Here is a 25,636-nt window from a genome sequence, read left to right on the forward strand (position 1 = left end):
TTGCAGCTTTAGGTGGAAAATAAATACTAACATAATCTTCCTTTCCTGCCATTAAACCCTTACCACAGACCTACCATTTTTTTTGATCTATCACTATCAGAGCCCCTGAAACAATCAGAATTCTTACTTCACTTTGCTTTGACCCTGATATTCTCCTGAATATCCACTCTAAATTGTCTGCAAATTCACATGCTCATTTCTGTACATATGTCTCCTGCAACATTACTGTTTGTACCCTGCACTTAATACAGTTCAATGCTTTGCATTTTGCCTATACCTATAAGGCCTCTTACATTCCATGATTATATAGGTAAAGTGGTCATATATGAGAGGGCTTACTATCACGTATTAGACATGATTTTTTTAACTGTAGGTTTTGAAGTTTTAGCTTAATATGTACATATATTTTGCAGGCTAATCTGTTATGTGGTTGCTTTTTCTCATCTCCATTTGAACCCATGTCAAATTTTGCAACACTTTTTTTGCTTCAGTGATCTCAAAGAAAAATCTAGATAGATTCTCAGAATCCCCATCCCTTTTTAACATATTACAAGCATACAAAACTGTGTACATTTTCAAAAAAAAAAGACGTTTCCTCGCTGAAATAGGAGCAGTTGCCCCAAATTGAGGTATTCACCCTCAAACCCTACCTATTCTAACCTTGGGGATAATGGTAACCATGTTAAAACATGTTACAGGCGGTGTTCACACTTTCACTAATTGTTGTATGTTCTTTTTATCTCAGTCACAGATGTGAAAAAAACCCCAGCATGTATGCTTTCAGTGAACTTTATCTTTTAGCCATAAGCGTAGTGGCTCCCTTTAAACTAAGCTGTCCACTGTTACATTTAATGCACTAAAGTACTATGGCTGCTGAGAACGCAACTACTTGTATTACTTTTCACATCCTTCATTTTCAAACTTCATTTACTTTTGACTGAACTGCTTGTCAAAGTACCTATAAATATTGCACTGTAACATCTAGGTTTTCTTTGTAGACCATGTTCATATGTCTCCTGATTTAATTCCTTGCATCTGCAGACTTCTCGTCTCTAACAAAAAGCAGTTACTGATTAGGAAAAACAGCCTGTAAGTTTACAGATGCATAAAAGAATGCCCTAATTTGTCTATCTGTTGTAAGTTGAGTTGTTTTCTGTGGTAGGTTTCTTTCTGGAATTAAATCTGCAAATGATGGGTTTGCAGGCCATCTTATTACTAGTCAAATATGTATAGATATCCATATAAAGTGTGTGTGTGAAACCTTTGAGTGGATGTGGAATAGAACAATCACCACAGGGATCACTCCAGTGGCTATACTCGACAGAGGCACTGGGAACTAAGGTCGGGTGGCACAATGTTGGGTTAATCCTATGGGCTAGGTTTGTAAAGGCTCCAGGGCCATTAGCCTAGTAAAAACCTATGAAATTTTTGCAGTTGGCATAAAGATAACCAGCAGGGATGAGACGCGTTAAGGTGAAAGAATGAAAAGGGATTTGGCAAGATTGGAATAATTGTTACATGCCCTACATATAAACTGACATGCTTTTATGTGTTATAAATTGTGGCTATAAAAAGTGTACACACACTCCCTGTTAAAATGTCAGTTTTTTGTGATGTAAAAAGAGACCACAATAAATTCAAAACTTTTCCCACCTTTAATGTGACCAATAACCTGTACAATTCAGTTGAAAAACAAACAAATCTGTTGTGTGTGTGTGTGTGTGTGTGTGTGTGTGTGTGTGTGTGTGTGTGGGGGGGATATATAAAAAAAATGTATAGTAAGCTGGTTCCATAAGTGTGCACACCCTTAAACTAATACTTTGTTGAAGCACATTTCGATTTAATTACAGCATTCAGTCTTCCTGAGTAGGAGTCTATCAGCATGGCACATCTTGACTTGGCAATATTTGCTCACTCTTCCTTGTAAAAGTGGTCCAAATCTGTCAGATTGCGAGGGCATCTCGTGTTCACAGCCCTTTTCAGATCACCCCACAGATTTTCTATTGGATTTAGGTCCCGGCTCTGGCTAGGCCATTCCAAAACTTTAATTTTCTTCTGGTGAAGCCATTCATTTGTTGATTTGGATGTGTGCTTGGGGTCATTGTGTTGAAAGGTGAAATTCCTTTTCATGTTCAGCTTTCTAGCAGACGCCTGAAGGGTTTGGGCCAAAAGTGACTGGTATTTGGAACTGTTCATAATTCCCTCCACTTTGACTTAAGCCCCAGTTCCAGCTGAAGAAAAGCAACCCCAAAGCATGATAATGCCACCCCCATGCTTCACCATGGGGATGGTGTTCTTTTGGTGATTCAAAGTGTTTGCACCAATTTACCTTTTGGAATTGTGGCCAAAAAGTTAAACCTTTCTCATCAGACGATAACATTTGCACCCACCCCCCAGGTGCACCGGTCCATTTGCACCCACCCCCCCAGGTGCACCAGTCCATTTGCACCCACCCCCCCAGGTGCACCGGTCCATTTGCACCCACCCCCCCCAGGTGCACCGGTCCACTTGCACCCACACCACCCCCCCAGGTGCACCGGTCCACTTGCACCCACACCACCCCCCCAGGTGCACCGGTCCATTTGCACCCACACCACCCCCAGGTGCACGGTCCACTTGCACCCACACCACCCCAGGTGCACCGGGTCCACTTGCACCCACACCACCCCAGGTGCACCGGTCCACTTGCACCCACACCACCCCCAGGTGCACGGTCCACTTGCACCCACACCACCCCAGGTGCACCGGTCCACTTGCACCCACACCACCCCCCCCAGGTGCACCGGTCCACTTGCACCCACACCACCCCCCCCGGTGCACCGGGCCGCTTGCACCCACACCACCCCAGGTGCACGGTCCACTTGCACCCACACCACCCCCAGGTGCACCGGTCCACTTGCACCCACACCACCCCCAGGTGCACCGGTCCACTTGCACCCACACCCCCCCCAGGTGCACCGGTCCACTTGCACCCACACCACCCCCCCCAGGTGCACCGGTCCACTTGCACCCACACCACCCCCCCAGGTGCACCGGTCCACTTGCACCCACACCACCCCCAGGTGCACGGTCCACTTGCACCCACACCACCCCAGGTGCACCGGGTCCACTTGCACCCACACCACCCCAGGTGCACGGTCCACTTGCACCCACCACCACCCCCAGGTGCACCGGTCCACTTGCACCCACACCACCCCCCCCAGGTGCACCGGTCCACTTGCACCCACACCACCCCCCCCAGGTGCACCGGTCCACTTGCTTTCAAAGCAGACAAGTAAACCAGATTATTTTCTAGGATTCCCTGCAAGCAGGTCTGGAAATAGATGCTCTTTCTTTCTCCTAAGATTTAGTCTCCTTAGTATGTAATATTTTTGCAGATGTTAACAGTCTTCACAAATATGGTGTATAGAACTCCATATCAGTAATTTTAAAGGAGGAATACTGTTATGACATTAGCAGATTTGTTATTTATTCAGACTAGAGGATGTGTTGTCTGTGCATTTGAAATTCATTTTACTGATTTGAATATCCATTCTACAGGTGTGTACCACCTCCTTTAAGAGCAGTGGGATACAGAGTGAAATGCTTTTGCTGAGACATGCAGATATAGCTCCAGTAAGTTTCTTTCTCCATGTTTGAGCCAGGAAAGCTAAGCCTGCTGCATCTTGGCCTAAAACCATGTTGTGGTAGAGATTCTTGGTCATCTTGGGGGCGGTGGAAAAAGAGTAACGCAGTGGAAATTGGATTATGGTACATGAAGATCATTTAGAAATTTGTATTATAATCTAGATTTTTTTCCAGTTTTTTTACTCCCCCTTGTTCCTACTGACCATTAATCCCGGATCTGAAGTAGGGACTTCATTTGTCAGCAACCTGTGGGTCTTGGATCCGATATCGGATCCGAGCCGGCAACTTGTTTCATAGCTAATGGATCCGAGCTCCTAGCTCCTCCCCTCACCCATAATCCCCTGCCCAACCCTCCATGACCTCAGATCTAGCTTGCCACGCTTGTGGATGGCTGGATTCCATTGAGCTCTAGCAAAAATCGTCAGTTAAGTCTGTTTTTTCTGTCAAATTTCTCTACCTTATTTTTTAAAAAAAAGTGTGTAACAGTTAGGTTCCCTGTAGTATTAAATTTTTTTACTTGGTTTCCGCCCCCCCTTCGCTGGTCGTTAGTGAGTGTGTGTGTTGTGTTTTTTGGGGCCTGTATGTTTGTGTAGCACTCCCTTTTTTTCTTTCAAGTATGGCTGAGGCCCCAAAAGCCATTTTTTCTAAATGTACCAAGTGTGGCCATAAGCTCTCCCCGGCTGATGGCCACACTCTGTGCGTTGGGTGCCTTGGGGTTGAACACCTCACCTCAGGCTGTACCATTTGTGCAGCGTTCAACCCCAGGGCACTGAAAGAGCGGAGGTCGAAGCTGGTCCTGGCGGGACTTTTGCCCCCGGACTCTGCTCCGGCCTCCGCTGCTCCCGTGGCACTACCACAGGCTGTGGTTGTTGCCACTCCTGCCCCCCTTCCTTCGGCTGGGACTCAAACTCCCGCTAAAACGCCGGAGGACAGGGAGGCTAGAAGGGAGAAACGGCGGGAGAAGCACCACAAGCGGCGGGCCAAGGCCTCCGCTTCGGCCCCGCCAGCTAAGCGGGCTTCTCCCTCCACTGCTTTTAGGTCTCCTCCTCCTCTGCTCCGATCTCCTTGTTTCTCCCCAGGGCCCAAGGAGGAGGAGGCCCGATCTCAATCGAGGTCATCGAGGCGGCATTCCAGGCCTGCCTCGGCCTCTTCGAGATCAACGTTCAGCATGTCTGATGCAGACTTGGACCGGATGATGCGAAGATTCATCCAGGCCCAGCTGCAGATGAGTGCTCTTGCCTCCCCCCCCCCCCTTCGGGGGGGAGCTCGACACCATTTTTTGCTCCTTCTCCGACCCGCTACCCGGGTTCGGAGCAGAGCAGCGTTGGAGCCGGGGGTGGGTCGGCACCGACGGTACTTGGTACTTCGGATCCGACCCTGCCCTCGAGCCTGTCAGATACGACCGCTGAGCCGTGGCCCGAGCTTTGGATCCGAGGGATTCAGTGTGCCTTCGGATCTGATGGTCTCCGCGCCACTTCCGATCCCTTCATCGGATCAGAGTGGGAGAAGACTGAGCCCAGAGAGAGTGGTTCCCCCTCTGCCTTCGATGTAGTGGAGAGGGCTCTGTTGAGAGCATCTGGACCCCCTGCCCTTGTCTCGGCTCCACCCTGCGCTCCCTCTCTGCTGGGCTAGGCTTCCATCACCTGGCCTAAGGGACAGCCTGCTTCAATGTCCCAGGTAGTTCCATTGGAACAGGATGTTGCTGGCGAGACTTCTCGGACAGCCCCCCCCGAGGAAGTGCCCCACAAGCATAAGTGCAAGAGGAGGCACATGGACTCCCGTGAGTCCTTAACTGAGGACACGGACGTGGATGAAGGGGAAGGCTCCCCAAGATCACCCCCTGAGGATGTCTCCTTTGGAGACATCATGGAGATGCTGGGGATCAGAGGTGGGTGGTCTGCCCCCAAGTCTTCCTCAGTCCGTGTTTCTGGAGGCATTCGAAGCAGGCCCCTCTACCTCTTGGGTGCCCCCTCTGGCTGACCCCTTGGTGGGCCTTATTACCACCAGGGCGAGGAAGGACCCGGACACTGGAGCTAATACCCAAATGCCTGGACAGGATACTAAGCCCCCCTCAGACCGGTCACACTGGAGCAAGGGTCCCCCGTAGATGCCATGTTGACGGCGGCAGCCACGAAGAGGGAACGAGCTCAGGAGAGCCCATCAGTCCATCCACCGAGCAAGGAGTCCCGCTCGATGGACCGCTTAGGGAAGCGAGTTTTTAGTTCAGCGACCTTCTCGGTAAGGTCTCTGAACTATATGGCACATGTCATCAGGATGCAGCGGGATCTTATCTAAGAATACGCTGCCTCCCCCCCTGAGTCCATGTCGGCAGAGGACAAACAATTGTACTCCACCCGAATGGCCAGTCTGAGATCCATTTCAAATACCTCTATGTGGCTATTGTCCCACGCCACCGAGGGAGCCGCTAGCGGAGCGGGCCTAGCCATGAGACACCAGGCCTGGCTCAGTCATTGTGACTTTGCGGAGCCCTTTAAAGCATCTTTTGCGAACGCCCCTTTCGATGGTTCTGCCCTGTTTGGCAAAACTGTTCGTGAGACGCTTGTCCAGAGCGAGAAGGACGGGAAGACATTTGCCATCGGAGTCCGCTTCTCTGCTCCCCAGTGGTCCTTTTCGAAGAACCAAAAGGGTCAGAAGAAGATGTGGTTCCGGAAATTGCAACATTCCCAACCTGCTCAGGACAACCAGTCCTTCCGTGGCAGAGGACAGGGAGGACGCCTCCCCAGGGCAGAGGGGCTCCGAGAAACTTTGGGTCCAGAGAACCTTTCTCTGACCGGCCCACGTAGCAACCCTGAAGGGTTGCCAGACTGCTCCACTCTGGAGGCAGTCGGGGGGCGCTTCTCGGAGCACCTAGCAGCATGGGAGTCTATCACGACAGACCGCTGGGTGCTTCGAATTATATCCAGAGGGTACAAAATCCCATTACATCCTGTCTCCAAATTCAAGAACCTCCCCGATGTACCACCCGATCAGACGGAGGCTGCAGCCGCAGAAATTCAGCAGCTGCTAAAAGAGCCATCCAACCCGTCCCCCAAGACAAGCTCGGATTAGGGTTCTACTCCAGGTTCTTTTTGGTGCCAAAAAAGACTGGGGACTTGAGACCGATTCTAGACCTGTCCCGCTTGAACCTGTCTGTAACCAAGGAAAAATTCCGAATGGTCACTCTTCAATCTATTCTCCCCTTTCTAAGGGAGAATGATTGGATGTGCTCTATAGACCTCAAGGATGCGTACTACCACATTCTAATGGACAGACGATCCAGGAGGTTCCTCCGCTTCCGGCTGGGAGCCAGTCAGTACCAGTTCAGGGTCCTTCCCTTTGGCCTCAACACAGACCCCAGGGTGTTCAAGGTATTAGCAGTGATTGCAGTCCACCTGAGACTCCAGGGAATACAGGTCTTTCCGTACCTGGACGACTGGCTCCTGACCGCCACAACAAGGCATCTTTGCTCAGCCAGAGACTTCTTTCTCCACCTAGCCCCACAGTTTGGTATCACCAGCAATGCCGACAAATCCTTTCTGGCCCCGACAAGTCATAGAATTCATAGGAGCCAGAATAGACACCAGAGATCTACGAGCCTTTCTGATGTCCGAACGACTACGGAATTTGCAACTTCATGTGCGGGCTATCCTCCAATCAGAGACCCCACCGGCAGAATTGGTCCTGAGGGCGCTGGGCTCCATGGCGGCAGCGATAACGCTCCTTCCATGCGCTCGTCTGAACATGCGGGTACTGCAATGGACCCTTCTAGTACAATGGTCCTTTCAGTCTTTTCCTCTCCATCACCCCATTGCTATCAGCAAGGCTTGCTGGAGGGCTCTATTATGGTGGCTCCATGCTTCGGACCTCCATACGGGCCGACCCTTCTGCACCTCTCCCCCTCTTGCCACGGTGACTACGGATGTCTCCCGCCTTGGGTGGGGCATTATTCAGGCAGGACGGTCCAAGGCACTTGGAACGATACAGAGATCTCCCTGCATATCAACGTTCTGGAGATGAGAGCGGTGCTGTACACGTTGCAAGCACTTCAGAATCTCCTCCCCGTAGGAACGATTGCAATTCAGTCTGACAACATGTTTGTTTGGTACATCAACAAACAGGGGGGAACCAGGTCTTACCCTCTATGCTGCGAAGCCATGAGAGTGTGGGAATGGGGGATCTCCACCAACCGCTTTCTGATTGCAACGCACATTCCAGGGCGGGCCAACATCCTAGCAGACAACTCAGTCGCACCCTTCTTACCCCGTACAAGTGGTCTCTCAGCCCACTAGTAGCGAAGCAGATATTCGCAATATGGGGGCAACCCTGCTGCGATCTTTTTGCCTCTCCCTCAAACACCAAGTGCGGCAATTTCTTGGCTCGGATTCCCCCTCCAGGGGAAACTCCAAGAGACGCTCTGGTGCATGCTTGGCCACCCGGTCTACTTTATGCCTATCCTCTACCCCTGATGCTGCAACTCTTACAGAAAGCCTCACGGTTGGGGAGCAGGATGATCCTCATTGCCCCATTCTGGCCTTGGCAAATTTGGTTCCCTTACCTGTGGTCTCCCCTAGTGATCCCCCTTGGATTCTGGATCCCAGTCCAGATCTAATCTCCCATCCGTTAGACTTACCGACCCCAAATCTGGACAATCTGAAGCTGACAGCTTGGTTGCTCCAGTTTCACTCCTAGTTAGGACTCCCGGTATCTCTTCACCAGTCAAAACCATCCTTGTGGCAGTGCATAAGCCCTCCACCAGGAAAGTGTACTGCAGTAAATGGAAACGTTTCTCCATCTGGGCGGAGCATCATAATCTAGATCCCTTTACGGCTCCTCTTCCATCCATATTAGACTTCCTAACCGAACTTTTTCAGGAAGGCACTAGTTGCTCAACTGTCAAAGTGCAATTGGCTGCCATCTCCCATTACCATGTGGGACATGACACAGGGCCCTTGATGTCGGCCAAGTTGTGTGAAACCTTTCTCAAGGGCACCTTTTTGCTTAGACCCCCTATAAAAGAAGCCATACCACCTTGGGATCTTTCACTAGTTCTTAAAGCCCTGACTGCTCCGCCTTTTGAACCTGCTGCTTCAGTAGATCTCAAATACTTGTCCTGGAAAACAGCATTCCTTGTAGCCATTACTTCTGCAAAGGAGTTTCGGAGCTTCAAGCTCTTTCTGTGAAGCCTCCTTATTTGATCTTTCATCCGGACAGAGTGTACCTCAGGATCAATCCCTCTTTCATTCCCAAAATAGCATCAGAAACCAATATAAATCAATCCATAAATTTACCGTTTTTCTTTCCTAAATATCAGAATAAAGGAGAGTACCAGCTGCACTCATTAGATGTTCATAGGCAGCTACGTTTTTATACTCCTAGAACAGCTGGTCATAGACGATCCGACCAGCTGTTCATTTCCTTTGCCAAATTTAATTTGGGGAAAGCAATATCAAAAGTATCTCTATCACGCTGGATTTCACAATGTATCCTATTAGCGTACCAAGCCTCTGGGAGACCCGCACCTGAAGGAGTTTGCACACATTCCACTCGTTCCATCTCTACTTCTGCGGCCTTCAAATCTAGAGTTCCATTGGATGATATTTGTTCGGCAGCCACTTGGGCCTCCTCTCATACCTTTATTAACCACTACAAACTGGACATGATTTCTAGAGGGAGAGCATCCTTTGGCTCTGTGGTGCTCCGCAATATCCTTCCATGATGGCCACCCAAGATTCAGGTAGCTGGGGACTCTGTCCCACAGGTTGCTGACAAATGAAGTCCCTACTTCAGATTAAGAAGTTATGTACTCACCATAACGTTCCATCTGAGTAGGTAGCTTCATTTGTCTGCAACCACCCCCCCTCCTTCCCCCTGGCCTTCAGTGGATCTATGTTAGTTGGAATACCCTTTTTGGGTACATATTGAGGGACAAACTCAATCTGAGGTCATGGAGGGTTGGCAGGGGATTATGGGTGAGGGGAGGAGCTAGGAGCTCGGATCCATTAGTTATGAAAAGTTGCCGGCTCGGATCCGATATCTGATCCAAGACCCACAGGTTGCAGACAAATGAAGCTACCTACTCAGATGGAACGTTATGGTGAGTACATAACTTCTTATTTTGGAAAACTGACTGCTTAGTTGTATGTGTACTAGGGCAAGGGTTGACTGACTGGGGCTGTCGTTTAGGCAGCCATTAGGGATGATTTTCTTTATGGGGCTCTAGCCCCACAGTACTTGCCTGTTAACATGCCCAGGGTTCGACTTGCAGTGGATGTAAGGGCATTCCCCTCATTTCTGCAAGTGATGTAACTTTTCAGGACAGCCCTGCCCCCCTCCCCCCACCGCGGGGTGTCTGGTCTCCAGTTGGGATTCGGCCATGGGAACATGCACCTCTGGCATGTGCTCAAACACATACATCCTGCGAAGAGGTAGCTAGCACCCCCCCACCAGCTCCAGCAGGCACTTGAAGGACTAACTGAACTCTGTCAGGCCTTTATCTCTCTGTACCAATGGAGCTGGCTATTGTCGATATCATGATTTGCATGAGATTGATAGTAAAGATTTTGCTAACTTTTAGAAAATTTTGGTATGATTCTTCAGTGCCTGGTCTCCCTTAGGAAGGGATGCACCATAGATTACTTGCATCTTGTAAGTGATGGGGATGAGGAAAATGAGTTTCTGCTTTGAGGATTAAATGATTAGTTACTTATGGGCCTTCTTATAATCAGTTATAGGTCTGCAAGGAAAGTGGCATAAGAATTTGCAATATAGGAATGCTCAAGGTGACTTCATTTATCAGAACTGAAATCCTTGTAAGAGAGGTTAATGTCCCTGTTAATTGGCTCACTTCTGCCCAGAGTTTTTTTTGGATTCCTAGAAGAGTTGAACTGTAACATTCATCTAGATGAGTAGTCACTGGGTAGTTCACATATGCTTGAAAGGATATGCTGCATGCTGGAGCTTTTGTTGTGTCTTTAGATATTCAGGTCCTCTGGAATGCATTTCTTTAACTATAACTGCAGATTGTTGAACCTCCTTTGTAGTTCCAGAAATGTCTCCCAAATATTTGTCTAAAATATTGCTTGTGCAAGCACACTAGCTGGTTCACTGAATGTTGGTCAAGTGGTAACTATCAGAATTTAAAAATTCCAGGGTGAGAGTACAGTTTAGAACTCTTAACGTGTGTAGTAGATAGTGCTGCTGAGAGGGAGAGAAGCTCAGTCTGTGAAGAGTGAACGAAGACTGTGCAGTTGTACTTCACAATTTTGCATCAGGTTTTCAAAATTAAAAGCACTTTTCAAAAAAAGTGTTATTAAATACCACAGCAAAGTATTTCAAACCGTGCACAATACAGAATTCACCAGAGGCAGATTAATTGTCTCATAATTTATATATTCTTAAACTCCACAACAGAACCCAGTATGTAATCAGACTCTGAAACAGTGATTTACACAGATTGCTTAAATTTAGCTAATGGCAGTTATACAACATAAATGCACGTGGTATTTACCAGCTTCAGGGAGTTAAAATGGAGGAATGTTGCCTTTTACTCTTATATCAGTTATGCTACTACCATTGAGTGACCTTCCTCCAATTGATCACATTGGTCCCATTTTTTTTTTTAATTACATAGTCATACACAGATTATCAGTCTGCCATTGCAGTGGGCATTTATCAGTTGCATGCATGTGCACTGTCTCATCTGAAATTAGTGGGTCTTTGTACTGTTAGGGCTTTCCTTTACTCACAGCTGTACCCAGTGTTATGCCCTCAAAAATTACCAATTTCTTCCTCTTACATGCCTGATTTGTATTAAAGCTATGGCTGGAAGTGTTAGCATATATTCTGGATACAGCAGTTTGGACTAAAATATAATCCTTCAGTGGTATCAACTCTCACTCGCCCACAAACTAGTAAACCATCCACTAAATGTCCCATCCCTCCAGAATCTACTCCAACCCTATCGCACCACCAGACCACTAAGATCCAGCAGCAAAAATCACTTGCAGATCACTAAAGCCAATAACTCTGCTGGTGAAACACTATTCTCTTGCGCCATAGCCAAATTATGGAACTAACTCCCACCCACAATTACCTCCATACCATCATGCACCCACTACAAAACTTTACTAAAAGCACAACTAAAAACATGCTGGCTATGCCCTTGCAACTCCCACTCTGTCATCCACCCCATTCAACCGCTACCTTTCTTTCCACTCCACTAACTACCTTGATTATAGCAAGCTCAGATGCTCATAAGCCAGTACTTATTATACAGGACAAACTTCTTCTTGTAACATTTGTTAATGTCTGGTATGCACTTCACAGATAAAGATTCTAGTTGTCTACTGATGTACTATGTTCTTCATCTGTAAATATGTTGTAAGTAATTGCTATGTAAATTGTTAATCACTATGTAATCCAATGTAAATGCTGTCTGTTTACTTTAACTGTGGAGCTTTTCTCCCCGGGCCTCCGCTGAAAATGGACCTACGTCCAGACGGACACTCGCGGTCAACAAATTTAAATAAATAATGCCTGATATGACTGTGTCAATACATATTTTTGGCAGATAGTATTTTGGAAATTTGTCCCTGCATCTGTTTTATCTTTGATTAGGAACGGAGCTGAAATGTTTGGAGGAAGAGTCACAAAGGCTTCCTGAGGAGGAGGAAGATATGGTGCAGAATTCAGCAGCAGCGGTACTAATAAGGTAGGTCCTGATTTACTTAATGTGTAGACCTCTAAACTAAGACATGCCTTCAGAAACCTAGGATATGAGAAAATGCAGGCTGGTTTCAACTTGATGGGTGCATCAACAGCATAATAGAGATGGGGACAATGTTGTATAGGGGAAGTCTTACCTGAAATATGGAGTCTTTTTTTCTGACTCCTGGATCAGACGTTCAACAAAATGATGCAGGTTCTGCATCAGAAGACATAAATATTTATCTACCGTTTAGGGGATATAATAATTTTTAGATGCTGTAAGAGCTTTGAAAAGAGTCCACTATCTTTCAATATAAGTATTAAGAAACATAAGTGCATAGTTTAGACTGGATGGGTGGATATCTCAAGGGAAAATTTTAAGGAAACGTTTCTTTTCAAAAAAGATGCATGGTATACAGTACCTTCCAGAAGCAACTGAAACAAGAAATGAGAGGACGTCTTCAAGACTGCATATAGACAGTGGGGTAGCTCTTCCTAAGTTGGGAGAATGACCAGAACATACACTTAGGTCTGCACCTTAGCCAGCTAGTAATTCAGAGAATGTGTGCAAGCATTTTCTGCTATTGTCTGACTTTCTGTATGTACTTTGTAGATAGAAGTATTTGCTATTACAATTTTTGCCTAGTTATCTATCTGTTTAACAAGTAGCATTATTAATGACAAAATTGTCATAAAATCTGAGGTCTGCATGCATGATGCATCTTTTATCCTTCGATGGCTGACTTATTTTCCAAAACATACTAATGCTGTGTGTCTAATGTTAGTCATACAGCAAGCTCATTGTAACCTCTGGTAAGTTATTGACAAATAGGTAGATTTTAAATTATAATGTTTCTATCCTATTACCAACAAGTCTAGTTTCAGAGGGAGGTCAAACAGCATCCAATAGTCCATCCTACTGTATAACATCCCCATATCCCATTTCAGTCAGTAGTCTTTCTCACTATTCCCACTTTTTATATGGTCTACTCTGAGAAAATGTCAGTTTCTATTTTTTTTTTAATTTTCTCTAGTATTTTGATGTCCTTGAAATCTGGAATGCTTTTTTTTTTTTTTTTTTTTACAATTTCTCATTTAACCATTTGTGGTCACAAGCAGAATAAGGGCTATCGGAGCCTTTTCAGGACCCTTTCTTAGTTTATTTATCCAAGCTAAGCAAATATTCATCTTTCTTGGGGGACCGGTCTCTTTCCAATATATGCCCTATTAACTTCTCAATCCCTTTTTCTATAGTTCTCCAAATTTGAGCTTGACTAAAAATGTCTGCATCCACCCCTGCCCTCCTCACATCACCATCTCTCTGCTACCCCAGGGAACTTTTTAGGCACTTAAGATAGTGTATTGAAATACTTGTCTGGTTAGAAGTGTTTGTATTTGCATAATTTAGTAGCAAACCTACCTGCGTTGCATATTTCTTTCCAATCTTTACTTGCTATTCATTTTATCATAGCTTTACCCCTCTTGCCTCAAACTTCCAGATTAGATCTGGATGTTGGTGACGTCCTCCATTATACCTTTATTGTAGAGTGCCTCTGCACTTGATTTGATGCCTTGTGCATATGTTTAGTTTCTCCATTAACTTTTTCCAAGAGATCATTTATTTATTTTTAATTTTATTTATTTATTTATGGACATTTGTTGACCGGGTTAGTCCAACTGTGCCAGGGGCCCATTTTCAGTGGAGACTAGAGTAGAAAAGCTCCAGAAATACATGTAATTATGATATTTACAAACTATTAAAGTAGGGTCACAGAAATACAGTACAGTTCAAAAATTTGTGCACAGCAGTACAATGCATAGGTAAAATAGTTAACCAGTACAATTTCCAAAATTTGAGAACAGTATATAGCATAGGCCAATTAAAAGGTTTAGAGAATATTACACTAAGGAGTACAATATGAATACAGTTTGCTAGAGCAAGTACAAGGAGGAAAAACAGTTGATGGGGGAAAAGTAGATACGATGAGGAGACCAGTTCAATGGGGGTTTAACAAGGGCATGACCAGGTATTCGAGAGAACGTTTAAGTTCTTAAACAGGTATTTATGCTGAATGCTTACCACATTCCCTCATTTGCTCTCTTCTAGTCATGTGCTGCAGAGTGTACTCAGTGTGTTTAATGTCATCTCTATGAACTGCAATGTGTGAATTCTATTGTTTCAACTTATTTCTGTCCAAATATTTGCACTCCATATGTATAAATTCACACTGTATGAACTGAAGTTGTGAATATTTACTTTAATATATTTATCTGTATTATGTTTTGTAAGAACTTAACTGTAACCATATTATGTCAATATGGAACTTTTCCTTCCAGGCCTCTGTTGAAATGTTATAATATTCTACTCCCAGTTTTGCTGGTAAATGTTAAATAGATTGGTCCATATGTGTATAGTAGGCCATTGACCACTAGGGCCCTTATAAGCCTAGCAGTTTAACCCAAATGTGACCCACAGATTTGATATAGGAGGCAATTTACTGGCTGACTCTGTCCATCAGAGTCATAGGTACCAGACCAGGGATGATTTTCCGATTACCCATCCATTGGTCCAAGTTGTGCTTGGAGATGAGGAGGAATTCTGCTTCATATGGATTGGGTCCGTTCCGGAGAATGGGAAATTCTTTGAGAACTATCACTCTCCAACATACTGTATTTATGTTGCAGGCAAAACGTAGGTCTTTTAATTTAGTAGTTCTGATACTGTTTGTGGATGTGCTAAGGATTCATCAAAACAAGATTCTGAGATGCCTTGAATGCCAGACAAGGATGACCTCTCAGATGTCTCTCTGATGTGGAATAGAGACAGGGCTTTGAGGCAACCAGTGTAGGATATTGAGGTTTACTACCTATATTCCTTTTGCAAGGAACCTTTGTGGATGTTCAGTTGCTGCATGTGTCTGGTCATATACTTACTGAAGGGGGCATGATACCCTGGAGGACTCTACTGGTGACCAGTCTCTTTGAGGAGGTGGCCTCACAGATTTTTAACGCCCTGGGTCCTATCTGTGAGCCAGCTAGTTATCCAACATGATGTAAAGTGATTTATACCTAATTCTGTAAGTTTCTTGATAATGCCAAATGGGGTATTGTATCAAATGTTTCAGTCAGATGTAGGTAGGCAGTATGCACAGTTTTCCCTTCATCTACTGCCTTGGTGACCTCTTCAAAGAAGTCCCTCTAATTCAGTAAGCATGACCTTTTGACAAAGCCTAACTGGGATGGATCCACTGTCTTCAGGTATCCTCTGTCTTGAATTTCCATAACTCTTTCCATGGCTTTGCAGATAAGACTAGTCAGACTAATAGGTCTGTAATTTCCAATATCTGTTGAAGGTTCCCCCTTATGAAGGGGGGATGACCATTGCAGTCCTCCATTCATGTAGTGCAAAGCCTGTTTTAAGACTATAGTTAATACTCCAGGGTTCCTGAAAAGTTGTATGCAAGATTGTTCAGGAGGTATCATGGGATGTTATTGGGGCCCAGTGAGACTTTGTTCTTTGTTTTGGTGAGTGCATCCAGTACATGGGCCCTGTAGTTGAAGGGGTTATGTTTGAGGGTATTGTTTAAGAGGATGGTTTAGGGTGAGAGGGTGTTAAAGTTGGAACTGAATTTGTCCACAAACCGGTTCTGTATATCGTCAGGCTTGATGAATGTGGCACCATTAACCACCAGTTCAGCACACTGCTGTGCTGCCCTTAAGGCTTTCTACAGCTATATCAGAAACCACATGGATCTTTCACCTGGGAGGCTATCTTGGCCTCAGAGTTGGCTTTGCTTAACTTAATTAGCCCTCTTAGTTGCCTATTTAGTTTCAGGGTTTTTATCTTTATGGGAATTATCCTTGATTTTTGCCATAATTTTCTTCCTTTTGTGTATTCATTTGAGAGCAATTCGGCATACGCTGTGGTGGTGTTGGGATTTGGAGGGGCATTGAATTTTGACAAACCATCATTTAATAAAAGGTAGTGTTGCCTTGGAATAGTTCTAATTATTACTGGTTTTAATGGGAATGCAGAGTTAATTTTAAAGGAGACGGCTTTATGTTCAGACTTTACCAGGGAGGAAGAGACATTGGGGGTGCCGTGTTCTCCCATATTTTTGAGCACAAGGTCCACTATATTGGAGCCTCTAGTGGGTGCATTCACTATTAGGTCAAGGACGTTTGCACAAAGTCCAGGAATCTTTGTGCCTGTAGATTTGAGCCTGTAGATTTGAGGCCATGTAGAGGGGTAAAGTTTCCCATGAGTAGGGTGTTTGGTTGGATGGCAAGTGTCTCCAGTAGGTCCAAATGTGCATTATGTATGTCCTGGGATATGGAGGGTGACATATAGCTGGCTAGGATATAGTATGTGATTTTGTCTATGGTGATCTGTACGAGGAACTCCTAGGGTGGTTAAACAGGATGATGTGTTGAAGTATGCTTGCTAATGTATATTGAGACACCTCCAGCTTTAACCCTTGTGTGTGCAGCTACTGATCTAAAAGTGTGAAAGTCACTGAAACCTTGCCATGCTGGGGTACCCTCTGCTACTTTAAACCATGTGTCTGTAACTGCACAGATATTTAATTTCCATAGTGTTAGGAGAGCTTCGAGGGAGTGTTTTGTTTCAGTCTTCTAGCCCTGAGCAGTAGCACCTTGAGGTTCAGTTGGCTTGATTTTGTTATGTCAGTAGGTTTTTCAGTTTGCCATTGCCTAAAAAAGCACTTTGGGGATGGATAAAGTTTTAGCTAGTATTTGAAAGCCTATAGGGGAAAGGTGTAGCCATCCTTGGCAAAGCAATGTGGTCTGTTAACCATGTCCTACCAAGATGAAAAATATTGGGTCCCCTAAGAATGACACCAGGAAGATACCCAGTTGTTGAAATAATTTTTGCTCTCATCTTGGAGTCCTCTGTGCTGGTAATATGCTGCTTAATGCTAGGTTCATAGCATCCTGAGGCAATCGGAAAGTTCCATAATGTCTCTCTGCACATAGTCCAGGGAGGTACATCTCGGGTCATTTACAACTACATGGACTATGATGGAATCGTACTGGTACCTGCGGCATAATGACTTGAGTGCATGCGTGATATGGCAGATCCTGGCTCCAGATAAGTAACCAAGTTATTTTCTTTGTTCAGCTTTGTTAGAGGCGTATCAGTATATCTTGCAATGGAGTTCCCTATGACGAGAGTCCTGGGAAGCGATTGTTTGCCTTAGGGGTATAGTGTTTGGGATTGTACTGAGTGACAGTATGTGTGGCGAGTGTTTTTGAGTGCCTTTAGGCTTGAGGCATAGCATTGATAACCGGCAGTCTTGGGGATCCTTGTTTAGGAAGATTGTTTTAAGTGCCTCCGCTTGCATTAGTTTGTGTTGTGTGCTATATGAAGTGAGCATTTGGTGTGGTTTTGATAACCTGATGTGCACTTGTAAGTTGTATGTCAGAGTTGTCTCCAGTGTCATTGTGTAAGTACCTCTTGAATACTATGTCTGTTTCTTTAAGGAATAAGTGCTTGTCTGTAAACATGAAACCATTGCTACATTGTCTCAACATGCCCAATTCCAGCATGCTGGCTACAGAGAAGTTAGGAAATTGCATATCCATACTGTCCAGTCCTTGTGAGCTCCAAGGGGGTGGTGTATTGTTAGAAGGCTGTTAAGGGTGCTTTGTTGGTACAGACTATTGAGCATAATCTGCCCCAATAAAACACACATCAGTATTAAATTCTACTAGTGTTAGATTTACTAAAATTCACTATTGCGTAAACATTAAGTATTGAGGCTCAATGTCCAACTAGTTTCTCTAAGCTTGTCAGCACAGAAGGTATTTGCTCTATCCTGCTTTACAGGTACAGTTTTATGGACCATTCTTAAGTGAAAAGTTGCTACTTTGTGTATGCTGTTATACAGGGCGCTGCTAACCCACACAAATGTGCAAAATTTATAGCAGCAGGGAAAAACAGAAAACAAATCGGCCATCTGGTAATAAAATGACTACACTACAAGCCCTTTTGTGTATTTCCCAACTTAAACCAGGCAAACAAATCCTGCCACAAGATGAATAAACACAGTAGAAAAGACCCACAAGAGCAATGCTACCACAAACCAATTAAACATCTAGTGGAAATCCTTTGCTGAAGGCAATTTCAAGGCATTCTTACAGCAGTAACAAAGAAAAGAGCAATTTTTACCAAAAAATTCAGTGAAATGCATGTAGAAAAGCAGGAAACAGTAGCAATTACTCTAACTTAAGCTAATGTGATTTTAGGTACTTCACTTTGCCTGGATGGCAGTGGATACAAGTAAAACACTTGTGGAATGCAGGCTGGGACTCCGATATTGCTAAGCTCTAGAAAAATGAGCAGGAGACTGTATGTAGTAAAGGTTTACTCAAGAGCAATACTGACTTGCTGGGTGAGCACCCAGTATCCTGGATCTATGGAAAACAGTGGGTGGGAAGAGTACATAATTTACACAGCAGTCTATAGAAATGAAAGAGGGGAGGGACTTTGATCTCCATCCCTTATGGTAATCTGATTTCCAGAGACAGCTTTATAAAACCACCACAGCAGGGTGGGAGAGTTGGGAATTTTTTTCAGGGAACAATCAGGCTAGCTAGAGAGGCATTCAGTCAAATAAAAGCAATACTGGACTTCTTTCAGAAATGTTAATGGCATGTAGAGGGGGGTGGGGTAGACACAGAATGCAACTTTAAGCAAGTAATGATGAGCAGAATATAAAGCACTGTAGCACAAACTGGAGCCTTCTACAGTTTAAGGCACAAGCCCATGTAGAAACTTGCCGGCAATGGAGAAAAATGCAGCAGTAATTGACTAAGGCACAAATCTGGTAATAGTACATAGTTCTGCCACAACTGCGAGTTAGATTGTTCCAGCAGCATTTAAAATACAAATGGATAGCTTTCACAAGTAATTCTACTTGTGGAAATAGAAGTGCTGAATAACACAGAAACATTATATTCCCACAACTGCTAATTAAAATACAAGACTAAGGTCCTATCCCAGAACAAATTAAGAAAATTAAATCGGAGGGAACAGAGCGGAAAGGTACAATGCATCACCACACAGGTCACAATATGTGCAACTTAAAATATTTTAGCAGAATTGAAATTAAAACGTATATTAAAAAAAAAAAAAAAAAAAATTCAACATAGTACAGCAAGGATGGTACAGGCCCACACCAGCAGTCATGAATAGACAATCTGAGACACTTCAATGAAAGGTTAGTATCTACTTTTGGGAGAAAGGAGAATACAATACAAGCAATCAGCTGTCTCAAAATCATTCATATAAAATTGGAAACATTTATCAGTGAGATCAGATGAAGTAATTCAAAATAGACCCTGAGGAGTTATTCTTTGTTTAAAATAGTGTGTGTAAAAGATACCAATTGGAGATGGGGAAGAAAACGCCTGAGAATGTTGGCATACTTGAGAATTCTAGCAGCGGGAGACAAGACGTGAATCCATATGTCTGTTTTTGCTTGCAGGTTTTGGATTAGGTTGGGAAATGGACATATCAGAACCATATAAGATTACTTTTGCATTATCTGAATTATTTTTTGCATTATCTGAATTATTTTTTCTATTTTCTATCAGGACTGCTGACTGCATGCCTGATTTCCCATTTTGCAACAGTCACAAGGCACTTTGCTGCTTTACTGTACTGTTTTTATGTTGCATTTTCTTTTATTTATTTTACTCTGTCATGCATTGGAATTTCTGTTACGTCTCCAATTATTGCGGCATTCTGGTCATATCTGGACAGACTGTTGGTTTGTAACATGCAGTGATTTCCAATGTATATCCTAGAACTCGCTGACTCAAGAAGGCTGAAGTAGCACTAACTGACCTGATTTTTTTCTTGCAGTGATCAGGCTCATCTGGGTTTTCAGGAGGAGCAGAAAGAGACTGAAGATGAATTCAATGAAGATGTCTTGGCCTATATTGATGATCCAATGGATAAAACATATGAGCCACCTCCTACAGAAAGGTACTAGAATGGTCCTGGTGGAATTTACTGTCTAGTCATGCTACAGTCTGTAGTTTGTCTGCTACATTAGTATTTGCCCCATGCATTCCATTTTTTGTCTGTGTAGTGGGTCCTGTTCTGGTATCCAGTGCTTCTGATGTTTCTATATTATGCATTATAAGTAAAAAGCTTTATACCTTTTATTAAATTTCTTTTAATCACCCAACTTACCTCAGGCTTATGGACCCTGCACTAGTTGCTCATACATGCCCTTTAAGGAAAGCATTTTGTTTCTTTTAACCATCCCAGTAACCTCAGGCTTCAGGGCCTTGTCTTTGCTCAGATATGCTTTTTTAAGAAAATGCGTCTTTCTCTTAATTGCCCAGCCAGTCTCTGGTTAGTTGCCCACACATCTTGGTCATTCCTGTTGTAAGATAGTGGGCATTGAACTGTTGGAATAGTTCTACTAAGGTAAAGTGTTTTTGCTGTACATACAAACTTTTCCTGCTAGTTCTCGCCACACCACACATCTTGTTGGCCCCCCATCCTCCAGTCATGGCCTTCTTTAGCATAGTCTGTGTTTGGAGTGTCCAAACAGCCCTGACCCTTGGAAAGTGAGATAGCTTTTGGACACATTCCTTCTCAGCTGACATTTCAGCACATGGTCATTAAGATCTGATACAAACCCTTCTCAAACTCATTGAGTCCTTTTTAGTTTTGATGAAATGTTGGTTTTGTTCACTTGCACACTTAATTAAAAGGACTGCATTACGAATTTGCCTCATACAAGCACATTAAGTGCTTTTGTTCCCCAGCACTGCTTCTTATGTTACATCAGAAAATATGTGATCAGAGGGGCAGAATGGGTAGCAGTATGTCTTTGAGAATATCATACAACTGTCATGTCAGCATGCCACTGATGAAATTTGAGTTTTGCTTTCCCTTTGCATATTGGCATGGGAAGGGTATTTTTTGTACTGGACTCTTAAAAATCAATAACTTTCTTGTAGATGTCTGCATGTTCTTTCTTTTTTTTTAAGCTTCTGAAATACTATAAACAAACCAAACTTATTTGGAGCAGGAAATTGAGATACAACCATGTATTTGGTATTGACTGACATAAGCAATAGGAACTTTGTTGGTTTGTTTAAACCAATGGTAACAGTTCATTTTACAGACGTTTTTTGTACTAGAGTGATTCATAGTTACAGATGAATGGCTACCTACAATTATGCAAGTTCGATTTCTCAGTCTTTTGGGTTTCTAATACCATGATGGGAAAGGACCCCATTGTTAAGTCAGAGTACACTATTAAAGTTCATGAATTAGTATTGTTTCAGTCTTTAATGTTAGCCAAAAGTGCTCTTCTCGACATCCGCAATATACACAGAATTGACTTCTGTAATTTGTATGGCATTGCATGTATTGGTAGCCTATCCAAGTATGACTCTAAATACTGTAGACCTGTTGCTCCTACTACTATTGGACTTGGCTGGGTATTTTCCACATTGCTGCTGTTTCTGCCTGCAAATTCTAGTATTATGACTGTGTCTCTGTACTTAAGACACTGTAATCACTGGGTGTAGCAATTTAAATTTTCAATGCTACATTTGTCTTTTTCATGGATAACTGTATCTCGTTTTCTTGTAATCTGTTTTTTGAACTGTTTGGTAATGGGTGATCCCATGTGATATAAATCATAATTCTCTAATGCTTTGTGGTTCGTGTTTCCAGTGCTTCTCAGCTACATCTGTATTGTAGTGTTTGCACACTTACCAGGGCAACAGATCGATTGTTGGGTGTATCTTGCACATCTGTAAGCATTCCCTCCACCATGAAGGTGGAATGCTGTCAAATGCTTTTTTATAATCTATCCATGACATACTTGGGTTCTTTCCTTTTTTACAATTCCTTATTATGGCTTTATTTAGAAACAAATGATCCTTTTGTTCTGTGACGTTTTGTTACCCTTTTGTTCTATTGCCATGATTGAATGTTTCTAAATGACTATAAACTTTGTCTGCATCAGTTCTGCTATATAGGTTCCATATTGGTAAGGTTAGTTATTTGTCTATAGTTTAGGATGGCTTGTAGGTTCTCTCTTTAGGACTAGTATCAGTTTTCTTGTTGGCCAGTTTGGTCTCTGTTTGGGATGAGCATACAAGTAATTCTTACTCTGGGCTAAATCTTTGTGTAAACATGTTCTTTTTAGCCAGAAGTTTAAGTACTGCATCTGGGCCTGGGGTTTTCGTTTAGCTTTTTTTTAATTTTGTCTCAATTTCTCTGAGTTTATACCATTTAATATCCTTTACATTAGAGCTGTTTAGTTTCTTAATTCTTTTATCCATTTAGCATATTTATGTTCAACCGGATCTTCATAAATACTTTTCCAAAATGTGCCTATGTCTTTTTTTTTTTTTTCCACAAATATTTTTTTATTTTCAATTAAAATAACATTTACATAATTTTAAGTATTTTAAACAACTATATACAATATTTACAATAACATGACTTTCAATTATATACACTGTATGTTATTAAATATAGAATTAACAGATCAGTTATCGGAGATACAATATTGATTACTGCAGTGTCCAACAAAGATATAACTTTCTTCCAAGGATTATTTACCAATGGCCTGGGATAAATTCGTAGTTTGATTTTTATTTCCATCGATGCAGTTGTCTTCAGTAAAGTGTAGAATTCTTCCAAGGTCGGGGGTGTATTTGAATTCTACCTTCTGGTTACGCATTTCCTAGAAATAGTAAGTATTGTCCATAACAAATGCATATTTATCTTATTCAGGTAGGGACCTTCATTTACATTTAGTATAAGCAGTACCTTAAGGTAAAGGATTCATTAAAGCTTGTAAAAAAATGATTGATTCCATTCCAATATGATTTAATTTTATTGCATTCATAAAAAAAATATGAATCCAGTCTGCTTTATTTGACTTCACACCTCCAGCAAAAAACATGTTGTAGTACTGATCTTTTTAATTCTATCTGGTGTTAAAAATGCTCTATGTAGTATTTCCAATTAAATATTTTCCAGTACTGTGTTAGAGGTGTAATTAACTGATAGTAAGATGTTTTTAATTTCTTCTGTTAACTGCAATGACTGACCTTTTGTTAAGAACTGCTAGTATGATGGTTTGGGAATTGTTTTATGTTAACTATTTATATAGATTTGAAATGGAATTTTTCTTTTCACAACTATTGTAAATAAATGATACAGAAAACTTATTAGATTTGGAATATCTTTAAATGAGGAATTATTAATTAATCTGCATAAATCTTGAGTGTACATTAGAATGCTTTGCAAGGTTAACCAGTCCTGTGTTGGAATATTGTAAGCAGTTTTTATCATATGTATATCTAAAACATTTAATTTATTTACACATTGAAACCAGCATAAGAATCCATTTTGTTCCCAGGAGGTTGTTTCCCTATATATTTGTGAGGAAAGTTCTTAGTGATGGTAAATGGGGTTAAAAGGTCAAACAAAAGTTTTAGATCTACGTTTGCATTGATAAGTTTCCTAAAGGAATGGATGTAATGATGAATTAGTGTTTTAGAAGGTTTTGTTATTATATTGTATACTTATGCATAGTATGTACCAGGTTTTGTTTGATTTGTCTACTATTAAAAACATTTTTATCAGATTAAATTAATTTGTTAATATAGCCATTAATTCTTTCCAGTTGGCAAAATAATTTAGGTTTATCCAGTCTATTATAATTAAGTACAGATGCTTTTATATACGTTTTTATTTCTGGGAAGTTCAATCCTAGTTTCCAGGGTCTAATGTGATGAGTTAGAGCTACTCTATTTTTGGGATACCATAAGAATTTTATTAAACATGAGTTTATTTCTTTAAGAATGCATCTTTCAGGAATTAACTGTATTGCTAATGCTACATATAGTATTTTTGGCAATAAGACCGTTTTTATTAATTGCAATCTGTCTTCAAGTTTTATTACACACACACATATATATATATATGGTTCTACCTGACTTCGTCGACAGCTGAGAAGACCGACATCGAATGGAGCTCCAGAAGATCGAAGCTTAAGAAGACCGGGTTGCAGAACATCGACAATGCAGACCGACCTGACGGATGACAACACCAACGCCGAGGATGCCGACATGGGGAAAGGCTGTGTGTATCGGTAGTGACGGACGTTAAGGTGCGAGCAGGTAAGTGTGGAGATTGACGGTCTGTGGGGATAGGGGTGGGTTAAGTGAGTTAGGGTTAGGGGGCGATAGGGCGGGTTAAGTGAGTTAGGGTTAGGGAGGCGATAGGGCGGGTTAAGTGAGTTAGGGTTAGGGAGTAGGTAAGTGCGATAGTGACGGACCTTAGGGTTAGGTAAGGTTTAGTGTGGGCTTGTAAGGATTTTGGTGTGCTTGTGTTGTGTGTGTGGTTTGTGGAATGGGGATGTGTTTTGTTTTGTATGGGGTTTCGTGTTTGTGTACCGTCGGTTATTTCGTTGTCGGTTATGTGTGGTTTCGTGTTTATGGACTGTCGAATATGTGGTGTCGGTGATGTGGTTGTCGGTGTTGTGTGGTTTCGATTATGTCAGGTAGAACCATATATATATATATATATATATATATATATATATATGTAATTATTGTTTCAATAACTTTTTTTTATAATTTATTAATATTTAGTTTATATTTTTGCATGACACTTCCTAAATAATTTAGCGCAAGTTCTTGTTTTCCCGTGATGGATTTATCTGTAACTTTTAGTTCTTTTTTTTTTTTTTTATTTAAAAATAGAAATTTTGATTTTGCTCTATTAAAGTGTAGACCTGAAATCTTATAAAATTTTTCCATTACTTCTTCTAGCTCTCCTAATGACTCTCTGGAATTTGATAGGGTTAATAAAATATCGGCAAAAAGCATTATTTTAGATATGTACTGGTCATAGACTTCTGTTCCTTTTATTCTTGGATTATTGTGCATTATTTCTGCAAGTATTTCTATAGCCAAAGCAAATAAAATAGGAGAAAGGGGGCATCCTTGTTTAGTACCTTTCGTTATATTGATAGATTCTGAAGTGAAAAGACCTAATTTAATGTAGGCTGTTATTAATATATATGTTTTTTAGTAATAAGATGAAGGGAGGAGGAAATTCAAATAATGCTAAAGTTTTAAATAGATATTCCCAGTTGAGGGAATCAAAGGATTTTTCTATGTCTAATCTGATTACAAGTGTTTATCTTTATTCACATAATCTATAAGAGTAAGTATCCTTTTAATATCACTTGTGTGCTTGTTATATAAAATTCCAGTTTGAGCATTATTA

General features: G+C 42.4%; 1 protein-coding gene across 2 annotated transcripts in view; it reads left to right on the forward strand.

Annotated features, from left to right (window-relative positions):
* Window positions 1-25,636, forward strand: part of LOC122811939 (zinc finger protein 692-like) — a 427,256-nt gene that overhangs the window by 201,092 nt on the left and 200,528 nt on the right. For both annotated transcript variants that reach the window (XM_044084123.1, XM_044084124.1), the window contains 2 exons: window positions 12,244-12,337; window positions 20,222-20,344. In XM_044084123.1, coding sequence (XP_043940058.1) covers window positions 12,244-12,337; window positions 20,222-20,344 — 217 coding nt within the window. The remainder of the gene's footprint in view (window positions 1-12,243; window positions 12,338-20,221; window positions 20,345-25,636) is intronic.

This window comes from Protopterus annectens, chromosome 9.part0 (assembly GCF_019279795.1).
Source record: "Protopterus annectens isolate FY-2018-M chromosome 9.part0, PAN1.0, whole genome shotgun sequence".
NCBI lineage: Eukaryota > Metazoa > Chordata > Ceratodontiformes > Protopteridae > Protopterus > Protopterus annectens.